The sequence below is a fragment of the Bufo gargarizans genome, chromosome 5, assembly GCF_014858855.1.
Source record: "Bufo gargarizans isolate SCDJY-AF-19 chromosome 5, ASM1485885v1, whole genome shotgun sequence".
Lineage (NCBI taxonomy): Eukaryota > Metazoa > Chordata > Amphibia > Anura > Bufonidae > Bufo > Bufo gargarizans.
In genome coordinates this window covers 209,957,602-209,975,131 of record NC_058084.1, presented here as the reverse complement: position 1 = coordinate 209,975,131, position 17,530 = coordinate 209,957,602, and the positions used below count along the sequence as shown (strand labels likewise).

At 39.9% G+C, this 17,530-nt stretch overlaps 1 protein-coding gene across 1 annotated transcript in view; it reads right to left on the bottom strand.

Moving 5' to 3' along the window:
* AMPH (amphiphysin) overlaps positions 1-17,530 on the bottom strand; it is a 301,192-nt gene that overhangs the window by 206,212 nt on the left and 77,450 nt on the right. Inside the window, 1 exon segment of the mRNA XM_044294372.1 lies at positions 2,637-2,717. Coding sequence (XP_044150307.1) covers positions 2,637-2,717 — 81 coding nt within the window.

The window sequence follows — 17,530 nt, the reverse complement described above, 5'->3', positions numbered from 1 at the left end:
GGAGTGCCACCAGTGCAGAGCTTGCTCAGGAATGGCAGCAGGCAGGTGTGAGCGCATCTCCACGCAAAGTGAGGCGAAGACTTTTGAAAGATGGCCTGGTATCAAGAAGGGCAGCAAAGAAGCCACTTTTCTCCCAAAAAAACATCAGGGACAGATTGATCTTCTGCAGAAAATATGGTGAATGGACTGCTGAGGATTGGGGCAAAGTCATATTCTCTGATGAAGCCTCTTTCCGATTGTTTGATGCATCAGGAAAAAGGCTTGTCCGGAGAAGAAAAGGTGAGCGCTACCATCAGTCCTGTGTCATGCCAACAGTAAAGCATCCTGAGTCCATTCATGTGTGGGGTTACTTCTCATTCAAGGGAGTGGGCTCACTCACAATTTTGCCCAAAAACACAGCCATGAATAAAGAATGGTACCAAAACACCCTCCAACAGCAACTTCTTCCAACAATCCAACAACAGTTTGGTGAAGAACAATGCATTTTCCAGCACGATGGAGCACCGTGGCTCGGGGACCAAAACGTTGACATTTTGGGTCCATGGCCTGGAAACTCCCCAGATCTTAATCCCATTGAGAACTTGTGGTCAATCCTCAAGAGGCGGGTGGACAAACAAAAACCCCCGAATTCTGAAAAACTCCAAGAAGTGATTATGAAAGAATGGGTTGCTATCAGTCAGGTATTGGCCCAGAAGTTGATTGAGCGCATGCCCAGTCGAATTGCAGAGGTCCTGAAAAAGAAGGGCCAACACTGCAAATACTCTGACTCTTTGCATAAATGTCATGTAATTGTCGATAAAAGCTTTTGAAACGTATGAAGTGCGTGTAATTATATTTCACTACATCACAGAAACAACTGAAAAAAAGCAGTTTAGCAGCAAACTTTGTGAAAATTTATATTTGTGTCATTCTCAAAACTTTTGGCCACGACTGTATAATTTTAGACCTGCCAATAAAGCTTTATTGATTGATAGATAGATAGATAGATATATCAGACAGATGGATAGATAGACATGAAATAGATAGATAATAGTTTTTTGAGTAGCAATTGAACAGAACTTAACACAGCTAATTGTATCTAGCAGTAATTGCAGATATTTAGCATCAAGTGCTATAACATGATCCACAGATTTTCTCTTCAGGGATAAACCATTCCAACTGACACTGCAATTATATGAGGTTAAAATAATGAAAACATTGCTTTAATCTCTGACAAATAAGCATTGCGGATATAGCAATTAATATGCATTTCTGTGCCGGAAAAATTAGCATACATTGCTGAAAGTAATAATTGTAGCCCAGTTAGGTCTGGAACTTGCTGGCAAAGCAGCATGAGAGAACCATGTTTGATTGATATGCTAAAGACATCAGCGATTAATGTCTGTGTGCAATACGCTATGGAAAAATGCTGGCTTATCAGCAATGTAATGTTCCTCCTGACTCGGATCTACACCTACCAAGATTATTATCATTATTACTGTTGTATGCATATTACATTGTGTTATCTATTAATTAAATTAGTGTTTTCATAAAAGCGTATTCATGATTCTATCACTTCTATCATTCCCACAACAAACACAGCTCTAATTAATCTGATAACACCAGGGCTGTTATACTGTATCTGACAAAGCTCTGCTACATCACTGAAAAAGAATTGTCAAAATAGGTGACGTCATCAAAGCTAAAAATTATAGGAAACTACAGAAGCAAACAGCAGTACAAAATAAGAAGGAATGGAAATTCAACAGTCGTATAAATCTGAAGACAGTGATTGGCTGCAACGGTCAGGTACCATATAGCGAAATGGCCCCGCTACAGCCTATATACATAGTCCTGAGGGGCGAGTAACAGCGCAGAAAACTGCAGGGTGAGTGGTAAGTGGTGAGTACATCATTTTTTACTATTTTAACACATTTAAGAGCTTCGGGGAACTTTTGAAATAATTAGGACAACCTCTTTAAGTACAAAAAAGTTAATACATCCAGCAGTGGTGGCTGTGCTTGCACACTATGCTTGCACACTATAGGAAAAAGTGTCAGTCTCTCTGGTGGCTAGGATCGTGGGAGAGTGTATAGGCATACACGTGTCTGCGATTCAGCGCTGGCTGTAACCCCTGGATACAAACAATGTATAATGCGATTGAAAATCAAAACAGCAAATCATAAAGAAGGTCTATGCAAACTGCTTAGAGGACTTAAGTTGCATGTACTATATGTGTGACATATCCCATACCTAGTGATGATTAAAGGGGGTGTCCGGTTTCCTATATTGATGACCTATCCTCAGCAGTTTGAAGAGAACGCAGTGCTCATGTGTGTGGTGCATTGTCTTCACTGTTTACCTGCTCACCATCGATATCTCAGCAGCAAGCAAGGTGTAATTGCAGCTCCTCCGTGCCATTCGTTTAATTGAGGAGGAGCTGTTACACTCTGTCTGCTCCTTCCGATTTAGGTGAATGAGACGGAGGAGCTGCAATTACAGTGAAAAGAACTAAGCTCTCACATGCATGCTATTCAAACAACTTATAGGCGGAGGTACCTGGAGTTGGACCTCCGCCGATCTGATATTGATGACCTATCACGAGGATAGATCATCAATATAGGAAACCGGACAATCCCTTTAAACACATTTCTTACCTCTTGTCTTTTGAAGTTTTGTACATATTCCTCAAATTGTTCATCTTTTGTTTCATCTGCCTTTCCAAGCTTTTGAAGTACCTGAAAGAAGAAGAGAAGAAAAATAGGTGAAGAAATGTTGATATAACAAAAACGTAATCTTTTAATGAAAAAATACTAGAAGAAGTTTTCAAGCTCTGGTTTAATAACTCCTAACTGTGCCCAAAGTGGGTTACCATAGAAGCATACACAGCCATGTACATTGATTACCTTCCAACAAACTGTATGGTTGGATGCACACACACAAAAAGATCAAACACATCTTCCAGCCACATTAACATTCAAGTTCCACATACAGGTCAATGTGTCCCTTCATCTCTTCACAAGAAGGTCCATTACTTTCCTTATACCAAACCTTATACCTTATACCCAACCTAACAATGTTTAAGGGAAATTAGTAATTTTTGGGGGCACTTTTATCCCATCATTCGACAAGGCTCAGGCACACAGTAATGCCATGTATACTGGCCCTATAGGGTGACATATTAAGTGGCTATGTGGTTGTTTTACAAACCTATAGGCACATTGCATGCCCCACATGAGACACTGTATTCTTCTCTGGATGTAATGCTTGTAAATCCATGCATGGTCCATTTCAACTTTTTTTCTCATAAATTTTTGTTAGGTCCACAAAAAACAGCATAAAATCAGCGGCATCCAGAGGTATATTGTATGAGCCCATAGCAGCCCATGTGTATGAGACCTCACAGTGTTGAGCCAGTAGAGACGGGTAGCTATGTTCACCATACCTATTAAGAAGTGAGATAAGGCCAGCCTTTGTTGGGTGTGCCTTCTACATATGGTCTGTATCAGATGCAGGACCTAATTTTATGGCATCCACTTACATGAACTAAAGTGTTAGACTAAGGCCTAGTTCACACTTCAGTGTTTGGTCAGTGATTTCCATCAGTGATTTGTGAGCCAAAACCAGAAGTGGAGCCTCCACAGACATGAGGTAGGCGGGAAAGATCTGCTCCTGTTCTGTGTTTAGAGTTGCACCTGGTTTTGGCTCACAAATCACTGATGGAAATCACTGACTAAACACTGAAGTGTGAACGAGGCCTAAGTTTTATAGAAAAGTTATTGCACATAATGAAACCTTTATTTTATAATTGCTCAATTGCACTATATAACAAATATGAAACAGACCATTCACCAATAGTTAGACCTCACTTAACCACTACAGGACCGCCGCACGCAGGGATGGGTCCCGGCGGCGGCCCTGTAATTCCTTCTGGACGCGCCAGCGCGTCATCTCACGAGACGCAAGATTTTGGGCAGAGCCGGCCCGCGCATGCGCATTGCGGGCCGGCAAAAGTTAAAGAAGTATTTCGTTACCAGCCTGCCAGCCAATGATCATCGCTGGCAGGCTGGTGATTAAAAAAAAAAACTAATCACATATTTATAAATATAAGGTGTTAAATGGCTTCTGTGCTCCTCTGCTGGTCCTTTTCGTCGGTTGGTTCCAGCAGAGGAGCACAGTTCACAGTGAGTACACCAAACAGCACACTTAGCCCCCAGATCACCCCCCATCACCCCAATTAACCCCTTGATCGCCCCTGTCAATCACCTAGCGAAAGGGAAAAAAGTGATCAGTGTAAACTGTCACTTTTTTTTTCCACTAGTATTGACGGTTAGGTTTAGGATAGTTTAGGCCCCTTTGTTAGGCAGTTAGCGTCGGTTAGCGCCCAGCCCACCGCACCGCAGTCACTGATTCGCTGATTAGCGTATCGCTAATCAGCATTTGTACTTTTATTGTATCTGTAAGTAATCAGAACTGATCACAGTCAGATCTATAATAGTATTAGTGTCACCTTAGCTCGCCCTCCACCCAAAACGCAGTGTTTGCCGATCAAGCATGATCGGTCGCCCACACGTGCGTTCACCCACGCCCGCCCCACCGCAGTGCCAAAATTTTTTATTTTTTTTTATCACTGCACAATCACTTTACAAGCACTGCGGCGATAAAAAAAAATCAGTTTTGATTTTTTTTATCAATCGCAGCGCCCTCCGGACCTTTGCTAGCCTCCCATTTGTAAGACAGGCTTGCTTTTTTTCTTGGGTAGTCTCAGGGAATACCCCCTAAATTTAGTTGTTCAAATGGCAAATAAGGGGTATTCTTCTGAAGAGGCCTACAGGCTTCTGACCCAGTCGGATGAGGAATGGGAACCCTCATCTGACGAATCCAGCAGGTCAGAATACGAACCTGTAGAAAGCAGTGGCAGTCTGACCCAAAGTTCGGACGAGGAGGTAGAGGTCCCTGATACCACCAGGCGTACCCGGCCCCGTGTTGCTAGACCACAGGTTGCGCAGGATCCGCTTCAAGGGCAGCAGAGTGGGGCTGGCGCTGTCGGATTACGTGGTGAGGCATACACCAGCAGCGCAGCCCATCCTGGACCTAGTACCAGCACTGTCGTACAACATGGTGAAGTGGCGAGCACCAGAAGGGCAGTTGAAGCTGGTACGGTGGCACGTGCATTAGTTACCCCGTCGCAGCCACCGCACAGACAGGCCCATAGACCCCCTAGAGTCCCTGAGGTGCTGTCAAACCCTGATTGGCAGTCCCCAACTTCAGCCGCACCATTAGTTCCCCCTTTCACCGCCCAGTCTGGAGTTCGGGTTGAGACAGCTCAGACACCCCAAGGTATTCGCTGATGGGCATAGTGAGTTCATAGAAGTTTTTATTTTTTGTCACAAGTTAGCGGAAAATGATATATATATATATTTTTTTTCTTACAAAGTCTCATATTCCACTAACTTGTGACAAAAAATAAAAACTTCCATGAACTCACTATGCCCATGACGAAATACCTTGGGGTGTCTTCTTTCCAAAATGGGGTCACATGTGGGGTATTTATACTGCCCTGGCATTTTAGGGGCCCTAAAGCGTGATAAGAAGTCTGGAATCCAAATGTCTAAAAATGCCCTCCTTAAAGGAATTTGTGCCCCTTTGCGCACCTAGGCTGCAAAAAAGTGTCACACATGTGGTATCGCCGTACTCAGGAGAAGTTGGGCAATGTGTTTTGGGGTGTCTTTTTACATATACCCATGCTGGGTGAGAGAAATATCTCTCTAAAATGACAACTTTGTATAAAAAAAATGTGAAAAGTTGACTTTTAGAGAGATATTTCCCCAAAACACATTTCCCTACTTATTCTGAGTACAGCGATACCACATGTGTGACTTTTTTTTTGCAGTCTAGGTGGGCAAAGGGACCCAAATTCTAAAGAGCACCTTTAGGATTTCACAGGGCATTTTTTACGCATTTGGATTCCAAACTACTTCTCACGCATTAGGGCCCCTAAAATGCCAGGGCAGTATAAATACCCCACAAGTGACCCCATTTTGGAAAGAAGACACCCCAAGGTATTTCGTGATGGGCATAGTGAGTTCATGGAAGTTTTTATTTTTTGTCACAAGTTAGTGGAATATGAGACTTTGTAAGAAAAAAAATATATATATATATCATTTTCCGCTAACTTGTGACAAAAAATAAAAACTTCTATGAACTCACTATGCCCATCAGCGAATACCTTGGGGTGTCTTCTTTCAAAAATTGGGTCATTTGTGGGGTTTTTCTACTGTCTGGGCATTGTAGAACCTCAGGAAACATGACAGGTGCTCAGAAAGTCAGAGCTGCTTCAAAATGCAGAAATTCACATTTTTGCACCATAGTTTGTAAACGCTATAACTTTTACCCAAACCAATAAATATACACTTATTGCATTTTTTTAATCAAAGACATGTAGAACAATAAATGTAGAGAAAAATGTGTATAGAAATGTAGTTTAAAAAAAAAATATTACAACTGAAAGTGAAAAATGTATTTTTTTTGCAAAAATTTCAGTAAATTTCGATTAATAACAAAAAAAGTAAAAATGTCAGCAGCAATGAAATACAACCAAATGAAAGCTCTATTAGTGAGAAGAAAGGGAGGTAAAATTCATTTGAGTGGTAAGTTGTATGACCGAGCAATAAACCGTGAAAGTAGTGTAGTGCAGAATTGTAAAAAGTGGTCTGGTCATTAAGGGTGTTTAAACTAGGGGGGCTGAGGTGGGTAAAGGGGTTGTCCCATGAAACATATTCTACAGTTTTCAAACCAGAACCTGGATCTGAATAGAGCACGGTAACGCCGCCTTAGCTGCAGTGGAAAATACACTCCCATTCAGCTGATGTTAGATCCCAATAATCTTATATTGATGACCTATCCTGAAAATAGGTCATGAATATCTAAAAACCCTTTAAATGAGATATCCAGGATATTCTTAGTATAGGTTATCAATATCAGAATATCAGATCATTGGAGGTCCCGGTATTGGCTAATTAAAGGGGCTGTGCATCTTCCTTTTCCAGGCACAGCTCCCTACTTTTGGTAGTGGCTGTGATTGGTATTACAACTCAGTCTCATTAGCTTGAACATGAAGACGAGAGCTGTGTGGCATCTTAAATTATTACTTGCATGGATCTGTAATTTTTTTCACTCAATTTGAATGATGTTTTATCCTGTTGTACAGTTACCATCATACTATATCAGCACACTTTCCTTTATAAAGTATACTGCAGCTGTTACATTTAATTAGCTTTTAACTAACCATAATGTCATTTAAATGCTGGGAATGTTAAATTAATGATGTCCTGCTACCGAGAGCTAGACATGGCAAAATAGAAAATGTTCATTATAAATTGACTAATTTCATCAAGTTTAACTCCTTTAGGAACCCTTAGTTGCCTCTTATTGAATTGTGTATTGCATTAACACAGTGTTTTTAGCCATGACAACAAATGGGGGAAGGGAGGCGTGCATCGCAACCTCAGAATAATAATGTACAGAAAGGAAGTCAAGTGTGACTCGCTACAGGGAATTTTATGCTACTGTCAATTTTTCAGACTGGTCTAGTGCAATAATATACAGGGAGGACGAGAGAGACCGATGTGTTATACTCCACTGGAAAAGAGATGTGCATGTCAGTTATATTTAACCAGTTTAAAACCGGGCAGCTTTACCCCCTTCATGACCAGATATATTTCCAGCTATTTTAGTACATGCCGCATGAAAAACAATAACTTTTTTCATTCAGTTATTTACATAATCTTAAAATATTTTTTTGTGACGCACAGACTTTATTTTTAGGCTATTTTTTATTTAACCCCTTCCTGACCACCATTTTTGGAGGAATTTTTTTTTTCACCCGAAGTCACGCGAGATTTCGGTGAACAAATTCGGTATTCATTTCTGCATCTTTAAAAACATTTAAAATTATCAATCTGAAGTTGGGTTTGGTACTGAGGTGCCAGGGGGTACATCTCCAGAAATGAATACCGAATTTATTCACCAAAGTCTTGTACGACTTCGGGTGAAACTAATTTGGCCTCCACTGACGCAATACATTTTAATGCTGTACAGAGACAGATCTCCATACAGCATTAAAACAAACTGTTTGACGTAATCAACTTCGGATCTATGATCCGAAGCTTGATTCGCTCAAGGCTAGTAATAACGTTGGAATGCTTTAACTTATTCAAGCCATTCTGAGAAAATTTTCTTGTGACACATCATACTTCATGTTAGTGGTAAATCTGAGTCAATATGTTTCACTTTTATTTATTTTTTAAGTCCAAACTTTATAGAAAATTTGAAAAAAAAAATCTGTTTTACAATTATGGAGGCCACTGTGCTCTCGGGAACTTTCAATGCAGCAGAGATGTTTTGCACCATTTTCCAGATCTGTGCCTCCTCACAATCCTGTTTCTGAGCTTTACAGGCAGTTATTTTCCCCTTATGGCTTGGTTTTATCTCTTATATGCAATGTCAGCTTTGAGACCTTTTATAGACAGGGTTTTGTCTTTCTAAATCATGTCAAATCCACAGAATTTACCAAAGGTAACACTCCAATAAAAGTGTACAAACATCTCAAGATGATCAAGAAAAATGAGAGGCCCCCAAGACTAAATTTTGCTTGTCATAGCAAAGGGTCTGAATACTTATGCCCATGAAAAATTTAAGTTTTTCCTTTTTAATACATTTGCTAAAATTCCTAAAATTATGTTTTCACTTTCTCATTATTGGGTTTTATTTGAGCAAGTCTGCAATATCACAAACTGTGGAATATGGAGGTTGGCTGTCTCTGACACTCTCCACAGTCTTGCAGTAAAACTTAGTAAGGACATTTTGATATGTCCTTGCAGAGTCATATGCAGGCTGGCAGACGTTAAAAGTCATCTGCTGGTCTGCATATCGTGTTACAATGTGTAAGGCTTGGCAGCACAGTGACACTGTTGTGTCCTTGTTGTTCTATTTTAGAATAAGAGTTGCAAGTTGTATACTGTAGTGACTCTTGCATAAATACTGGCCATTTATGATTATTTTTTAAATTTGCAAGGTTATTTATGAGCTAGCTTCCCATAGAGAACAAATGTGTCACACATAACTGCATGATTCACAACTTTGCAAGGCCATGTAGCCGAAGCCTAAAACAATACATTTATTGGTCAGAATATGCAAAGAGCTTAAGTACCGTATTTTTCGCCCCATAAGATGCTTTTTCCCCCCAAAAAATGGAGGGAAAATGTCACTGTGTCTTATGGGGTGAATACTAATGAGCGCTTCCATTAAGGAAGCGCTCATTAGTACCGGAGGACCAGGAAGCAGTGAAGGCTCTGTACTCACCGCTTTCTGGTCCTTGGCTGTCAGATCACAGCACAGCAGACAGCAGGATGAAGAGGATCGTCTTGTTCTCTGTTCTCTGTGGCATGGGGGCTGCTAAGAGGCATGGGGGCTCATATGGGGGCTGCTAAGAGGCATGGGGGCTCATATGGGGGCTGCTTAGAGGCTTGGGGGCTCATATGGGTGCTGCTAAGAGGCATAGGGGCTCATATGGGGGCTGCTAAGAGGCATGGAGGCTCATATGGGGGCTTCTAAGAGGCATAGAGGCTCATATGAGGGCTGCTAAGAGGCATGGGGGCTCGTATGGGGGCTACTAAGAGGCATGAGGGCTCATATGGGGGCTGATAAGAGGCATGGGGGCTGATGAGAGGCAATGAGGGATGATAAGAGGCATATGGAGTCTGATATGAGGCAATGGGGGCTGATGAGAGGCATATGGTGCATCTTATAGGGTGAAAAATGTGTCATCATCTGTAAAAAAAAAAAAATTTAAAAATCCCTCATGGTCTTCTAAAGATCATACACATAAACAGTGTTTTAACAGGTTTCCAGTACATATTTTTTTTCTCTAAAGTAATGACAGCTTTAGAATTCAAAATAAATTACATAAGTACCCCTGAGGGAGGCTTATGTACTGAGCTTATTTACTGCCTCTACTGTATTCATCTCTAGTAAATGATCAGTAATTGTTGGTTGTGTGATTATGCAACTTACACTGTGGTAGTCTTCATTAATTGGCTGACCTCTAAATAACATTGGAGAAGAAAATTGTTATAAGACTGGATTTTAACCAAAGTATAGCATACTACGGCCTTTTCATAGGGCACTTTCCGCACATAGATGATAGTAACAAAAATTATAGCAAAACTACCTGTTGTATGTGGCAAAAAATGGTCTTGTAAGTACAATAAAAGCACGGTGAACCAGTTTTTTTGCGGGTCTGTACTATATTTATGTCTTTTTGAAGGAAGAAAAGGTTTCTGTTGCTGGTTGGTTCAGGGATCGAGGAAGCCGAAAGCCAGGAGAGTGACTGCTTGTGAACATTCCTCTAGAAGGAAAACAATTAGCGCGGACCCATACCTATGTGTTTTATTAGAATTTTATGGGAGTGTGGGCGTGCTCCTGTTTTTGGGACTGCAGCTGTGAGGAAGTTCAAGAACCTGCACACTCAATTGTTTTGTTCGTGATGTCTGTTAGTGTAGGTCCTGTCTGTTAGAGGCCACCTTGTTGCTGGTAGATGGGTGAGACACATTTTTGATCAAAAATGTGTGCAAAGAGCTTCTAATTTTCATATAGAAAGTATAGCAGTGATACAGTTTACATACATTCATCTTTCTAGTGTTTGCATGCGCATAGCAGTGTGTTCCTACTTGTAGTCCTAGTTTTATTTTGCATTGCAGCCATGGTAGTGTGCACCTGAACCCCCTTTTTTACATGTTGTTTGGATGTGTTGGTCTAACTATTTTTTTTTACACTGTACATTTGGGGGATTTGCTACACCAATTTGGACTGTACACTTTATTTAGAGTGTAATATAGCTGGATTCTACATTGGCCTGAAATCTTGTAGTCCAAAAGCCGAACTAGAGACAAGTCTGTGAGGATAGGTCTCATCTTTGCACATATCAGTGTGCTGCTACTTGTAGTCATAGTGTGCTTAGATGTATATATATATATATATATATATATATTGGCAAGTTGTACAGTGCAGGAGGGCGTGTATATCTCTCCCAGATTCCTCAGCTGGGTGAGATAACTAAAATCCAAAAGTGTGCAGTGGTCTCAGCAAAGGATAGCTTGATGAGACAGTTTTGTTTACATTGCATTCTGGGATGGATTTTAATGGGACTGGCAGTTAGTCTTGGTAGTGGGAGCTGCCGGTCCACACCCTTCCAGCACGGGTATTCCCTCATACCTGAGGTGAGCACAGGTGAAGCCTACCCTAATGAGTCTGGCATAAATCCACCCTCAGTGTGTCAGTCTGGGGAAGTGTGTGTGAACCTGGATCAGAGGATCTGTGGGTGGTCTCAATCTGGAGGACTAAGGGGCCACAATGTTATGCGACGCCTGATCGCTTTTGCGGCGTGGAACTGTGTTTGTTGAGTGGACCAACTGAGGCTTGGAGCCTGAGACCCTGAGTAAAAATCTGAGATTATAGGTAAGTCAGGGAAATCATAACTCTGTTTAGGTAGAGCCCAGCCGGGCAGGAGTTTATTTTGTTTAACTGTTTATGTTTATGCGGATGTGACACAATAAAACACAGTTTGGCCCTTAAATTCTGGTGTCTGTGAATATATCTGTGAGTGCGACCCCCTGAAAGAAGGCGATCCCTGAATAAATATATATATATATTTATACACCCTACACCCTTGGCTTATCTTGAATTTGGTGTTCGGGACTAACAATTTTTATGAAACTAATTCATTATCCCAACATGCTAGCAAAACCTGCTGCAGCTCAACTTAATAACAACTACTAGGTGGCTGCACTTAGGATAGACATCTTGTGACATCTTGGAATATGTTGAATGGTAAGTAAAGACACATCTGTAGTTTAGTAAAATGTCATAAGTGGACCATTGGGCTTACAGTGGAATACTGCCTACATCCAATCTGGATTCAAGCACAAAGTATAGTAGTCTTTGATGGTAGATGAACCAGCCATGAGGAATCATTTAGTTCCAGTTTCCACCAACAACAATGATCATTGGTCGATTGCTCACCTCTTGTAGCTGGCCAGCTAAGACCTGTCCTAGGTTGCTAATATAGCTTGTGTGTTTATACAGCTAGACCTGCCAATAACCTTAACACAGTTCCTATGTTTGTGTGTTAAAGACAAAAGCAGAGTTATTTACAGTGACATCATGTTTGGATGTCATACAACTGTTATATTTTGTGTTCACAGTAGCAGAAAAGATAATATGCCATTAAGATTCATTATATAATGTAAGGTAAGCTCAATGACACTTTAGAAACAACAGAAAGCAAAGAGTTAAACTGTTGTTGCTTGGCAGGAGCCTCACACACAGCAGGAGTTTTGACCAATAACAGCAAGCCTTATACACAGCCTGTGTGGAGTCATTACACCAGAGGAGAGGAGCTGAACAGACATTCACTCCACTAAGAGCTGTGTTTTATGGAAGCAGAGAGGCCAAAATAGGTATTTGGAACAGTTATATAATGTTCCTATTATTAGTATTGTGATAAGAACTATATACTGAACAAGTTATGTGTATTTTACAGTTCCACCAAATGAATTGCTGAAACAATCAAACAAATTGCATACAAATGTGAACTGCTCATACCAGATCATAAGCAATTGTATAGAGCAAACTGCAAACAAAGTTGAGCAAGTTAACTATTTGTTTAACCTCAGATATACCTCTCAGAGAGATCATAAAGTACTTAAATAATTTAAAGTGGGAGTACAGATACTGAAGAGAGAAATATATCCACCATTTTATGTTGAATGACAAGATTGAACTGTTGAATCACCATCTTATGCATACCGCCATTTTATGAATCTTTATGCAACATGTGTTTTGTACATGGACTATCTGCTGTGGAGGTGGCAGTGTTATATATGAAGAAAAGTTGAAGTTAATAAAGAAGATATTTAAAGCATTTGGTGTGCTCTTTAACCCTACTGCTTCCATAGAACGGCGCTAGAGGAATTACAGAGTAACAGACAGTCTGGTTAGACTAAAAGTCAGAGATATCAGAATTCCTCTAATGCCACAGCGCAAAACGCACTTCATAGTGCTGCGCTTGCTACACCTCATTGTGTGCAGCAAGAGTTGAGAGCACTTAAGGGTTCATTTAGTAAACATAAATACGCATACATTAGGTGTATTTGTGGTGCAGATTGTGGCGCAAAGATAATAGGCACTGCAATCTGCGACTTCTCTCTGCTCACGCCAAGTCTCAAAAAGTGGGCATGCTGTGGTCAGGGAAGAGGATGGGTGAGCAGGCCTGTCTCATTTACCATTTTCTATGCCTGTTTTAGTCTAAAACGCTGGCCTTAATAAATGTGCTTCTTAAGTCCTCATGATTCCTTAGCTGTACTGGCTATGTGTGCCATTTAAATAGAGATTTCTATGTACACAGGGCAGCAAAATCTTTTATCATTTTGTGCCCTTCTAGATAACTTCAAGCACATTTTGTTAATCATTGGCTAATATAATTGAAATTAAATTCCACAGACTCCTCAAGGGACAATATCTACAAGCCATTAACATCACAAAATTTCTTCCATAGAAAATAGAGAGCATAAGGCATTGCAAGATAAATAATCTTTAAAAACTTCTATTTTTATTTTTTTTTCCTTTTCCACAACATCACAACAAATTACAAGATACTTTAATCAAAATTAATCATTGCTCTCTACGGTTGTATGGTTAGCCTAGTTAACAAACATGTATTGTTACAGTATAACAAAAAAGATGTCTGAACTTGTCCTGCTCATTAACAGGCTTTACTAATGAACCTTTAAATGGGCAAGGAAATTAATTCCATTAAAATACTTGCAGATGAAACATGAGCTGAAAAGATCAGTTTTGCAATTTTAGACATACGTAACCCCATGAAAATTAGAAATGTGGTTAAACCACACGTACACTATGCCATTCCACAAATTTACAGTTGTAGAAATGAAGGATATTGGAGTTACTTGTGCTTATTCAAAATAACCACAGACATCAGTTGTAATGATATACATTCCTAAGTAAAATGTAATGCTTAATATTAATAATTGTAATAATTATTTCCTTAGCATCTTTTTTAGCTTTAAGTAAATGTATTTCCTAAGACTGTGGAAATACCTATGGGAAGATACCTGAATAAATGCAATGGAACAAAAAAAATGCACCAAAACTAAGAAAAAAAATATATAAAAGTATATTGATTGTACTGTTTTTTTTTTTTTTTTTCATAATTCTGGATTTGGTTTCAGCAAATATCTGGCCACAGGGTTTTTCTTTAAAAAAAAATGCTAAGAAAGTCAGGGAATACAACACAAAAAAATATGCCGTTTTCTGAGAAATGCTCTATGTGACACTACCTTAAAGTGTAACTGTTTCATATTTTTTTTTTTATATTGTATTGCCATGGTGATGTTGAAATTTTTTTAATATATATTATTAGGGAAAGATGTTTCTTTGTACTAGAAACCTGGGTGTAAAGAGTGTTCTTAGTAAAGCTCTCACTGAGTGTTGTTAAGGAGAGTCTGTCTTCAGTCTTCAGTTCTGAGCGCTGGAGACATCTGTGTGTAACATACAGAGGAGTCCAGCCTGCCTCTGGACACTATCCTAGTCTCGGACTCTGTTCATGCAATCTAACCATCACTGCCTATCACCCTGCCTATCCGACATGTTACACATACCCGTCTTCAGTGCTCAGTAGAATGCTGAAGACAGAAGACAGACTCTCCTTAGCAACTGTCAGAGCTTTGTTTTCTAGTACAAAAAAATAGCTAATAAAGTAGATTGCAGAAATGTTTAACATCCCAAAACGGAAACATTACAACTTAATGCAGATGCAGTATCTGTCTTATCATGTGACATTACATCTGTGTGAAAGGAAGCAGAGAATTTCGCCTCTCTATAACAGAGCTCAGACCCCTGTAAAGATACAGTATATTATGAAATTAATAAACACAACATTTTAGATTTATTTATAATGAACAAAATAGTACTAAATGGTGTTTCAGGAAGTACACATGCATTTGGAGTTTTTACTACTACTTTGTACTAATATTTTAAAATAAATTTTAAAGGGAAATTTTATTACATATACATCCACTAAAGCGCTGCCATATTGTTATTCAGGATGGCAATATGTTTCTAAAGATGCCACTCTCTGAAATTTCTTTTAGAACATAAAGGAAAAAAGTTATAAAGTAGTGAAGAGTCATGTAGGTGGATCCGGCCTCCTCAGGAGTCATGCAGTCTTGGCTTGACATCTCACAGGCCTAAATACATCACTGCAAGTCAACTCCAGCACCATCCGGTGAAATCCAGGGCCACAGCACCTTACTGCATATGCATATCCCGACCAATGTGGCGTCAATCAAGCCAGGAGTCCTGGGGAAACCGGAAACACCCACACAACTCTTTACGGGTAGAACACTACTTTATAACTTCATGTTTTAGATATCTGTTACCATCCTGTATAACACCATGGTAGTGGTTTAGTGGTTGTATGTGTGATGGAAGGGTCCATTTAAATGAAAGAAAAAAACTGAAATGTGCCCTTTAGGTCCCAAACTGACCCTTCTGAGTCTTAACATAATAATGTAACGTGGGCTGGGGAATTTGTCCATGTAGTTTTGTACAGTTTTGAGTCACAAAGAATAAATGTTTCACAGTGCTGCAGGGAATGAACATTTTGTTGCATTCATTCATGTACTGAGGTCTGACCTAGTTACTATGATCTGCTTAGAACAATATGCTTATTCATGGAAACAATGAGTAGAAATATCCGTGGTATCTTCCGTTAATAAGTAAGTTTACTCTGCAGCATAACACAGTAGGAGTTTATTATAGGAAAAGAACACTATAGGTAGAAAATGTAAAAACCATAGGATAACGCGTCGGCTGTACATAAAGCTCATTCATTATTCAGATGCCTACAGCCAAGTACTCCCTTGACAAAAACAAAAATCTTACAGACTGCGTGACTATCATAGGAATACAAAGTAGAGCTCTATGTTTCTTTAGCTGAATCCATATAGAACCTAATAGTATGTAATTTACGAATAATGGTCCCACAATAAAACAATGTAGGCTGAGAGGGATAGCACTTAATCAAGGGAAAATGTTTCCTCAAAGGTTCCTTTAACCCCTTAGTGACCAGCCTGCTTTGGGCCTTACTGACAAAGCGTTTTTCGTCCTTTTTTCATCGTCGCTTTCCAAGAGCTATAACTTTTTTTTTTTTCCATCTATATAGCTTTATGAGGGCTTGTTTTTTGCGGGACAAATTGTATTTTTAATGGCGCTATTTTGGGGTACACATAACTTTCTGATTACTTTTATTAACTCTTTCTGGAAGGGAGATGGAAAAAACTGCAATACTGCCACTGCGTTTTTACACAAAAAATTTTACAGCGTTCATTTTTCTGTATACATAAGATAATATTTTTAGTCTCTGCGTCAGTACGATTAGGGTCCATTCACACGTCCGTTGTTTCTTTCCTGATCTGTTCCGTTTTTTGCGGAACAGATCTGGACCAGATCTGGACCCATTCATTTTCAATGGCTCCTGAAAAAAATCGGACAGCACAATGTCTGATTTCTTTCAGGACCCATTGAAAATTAATGGGTCCAGATCTGGTCCAGATCTGTTCCGCAAAAAAACGGAACAGATCAGGAAAGAAACAACGGACGTGTGAATGGACCCTTACAGTGATATCAAATACATATTTTTTTTTTTACATTTTACTACTTTTTTGCAATACCTTTTTTTTTTTAAGAAAATTTTTTTTTGCATTGCCGCTTCCCAAGACCCAGAACTTTTTTATTTTTTTATGGGATTTTTTTATTGGATAAATGTGTGTTTTTTTATTTTTTTTACCACAATGGGGACTATAACAGACAGCTTTTTGATTTATCTTAAAATTCAATGCACTATCCCTATAGTGCATTGCATTTTAATGTCAGTGCTGTTATGACATTGACCTACATCAGACCCCTGCCAGCCTTCACATACATCGGCACCATGCAATTGCATTTGCGGGGTGCCGATGGGAGACAGAAGGAGTTTGCTACCTCTGTCAGCACTTTACATGCAGCCAGCGAAATTGCCCGCCGCATGTAAAGTGTTGACCAGCCAGGATCGGCACTCCTGCTGGTCCGGGTTGTTAGAGCAGGGCGAAGGATCACATGTGAAATCCGGGCCCCTGCTCCCTGATGCACGGGAGACCCGTGCAGCGCTTAGACTAAGCAGCCATAAAAAAGCGGTGGCCCAGCCTAAGGCCCCTTAGTGACTGCCGTAAAAAAGGCGTATGGGTGGTCACTAAGGAGTTACAGCTCTCTTCTACATGCTTGCTCAAAAACAACTAAATCATTAGACTAAATCATCTTCCTAGTGATGATAAATGATTTCATGTTTTGGTGTGACAGACTGGGCTAGAGGCACAAGTAGGCCAGTATTTATAGGTGAGCCGTAGGGAAGGACACCTGGGGGTGTAAAACATGT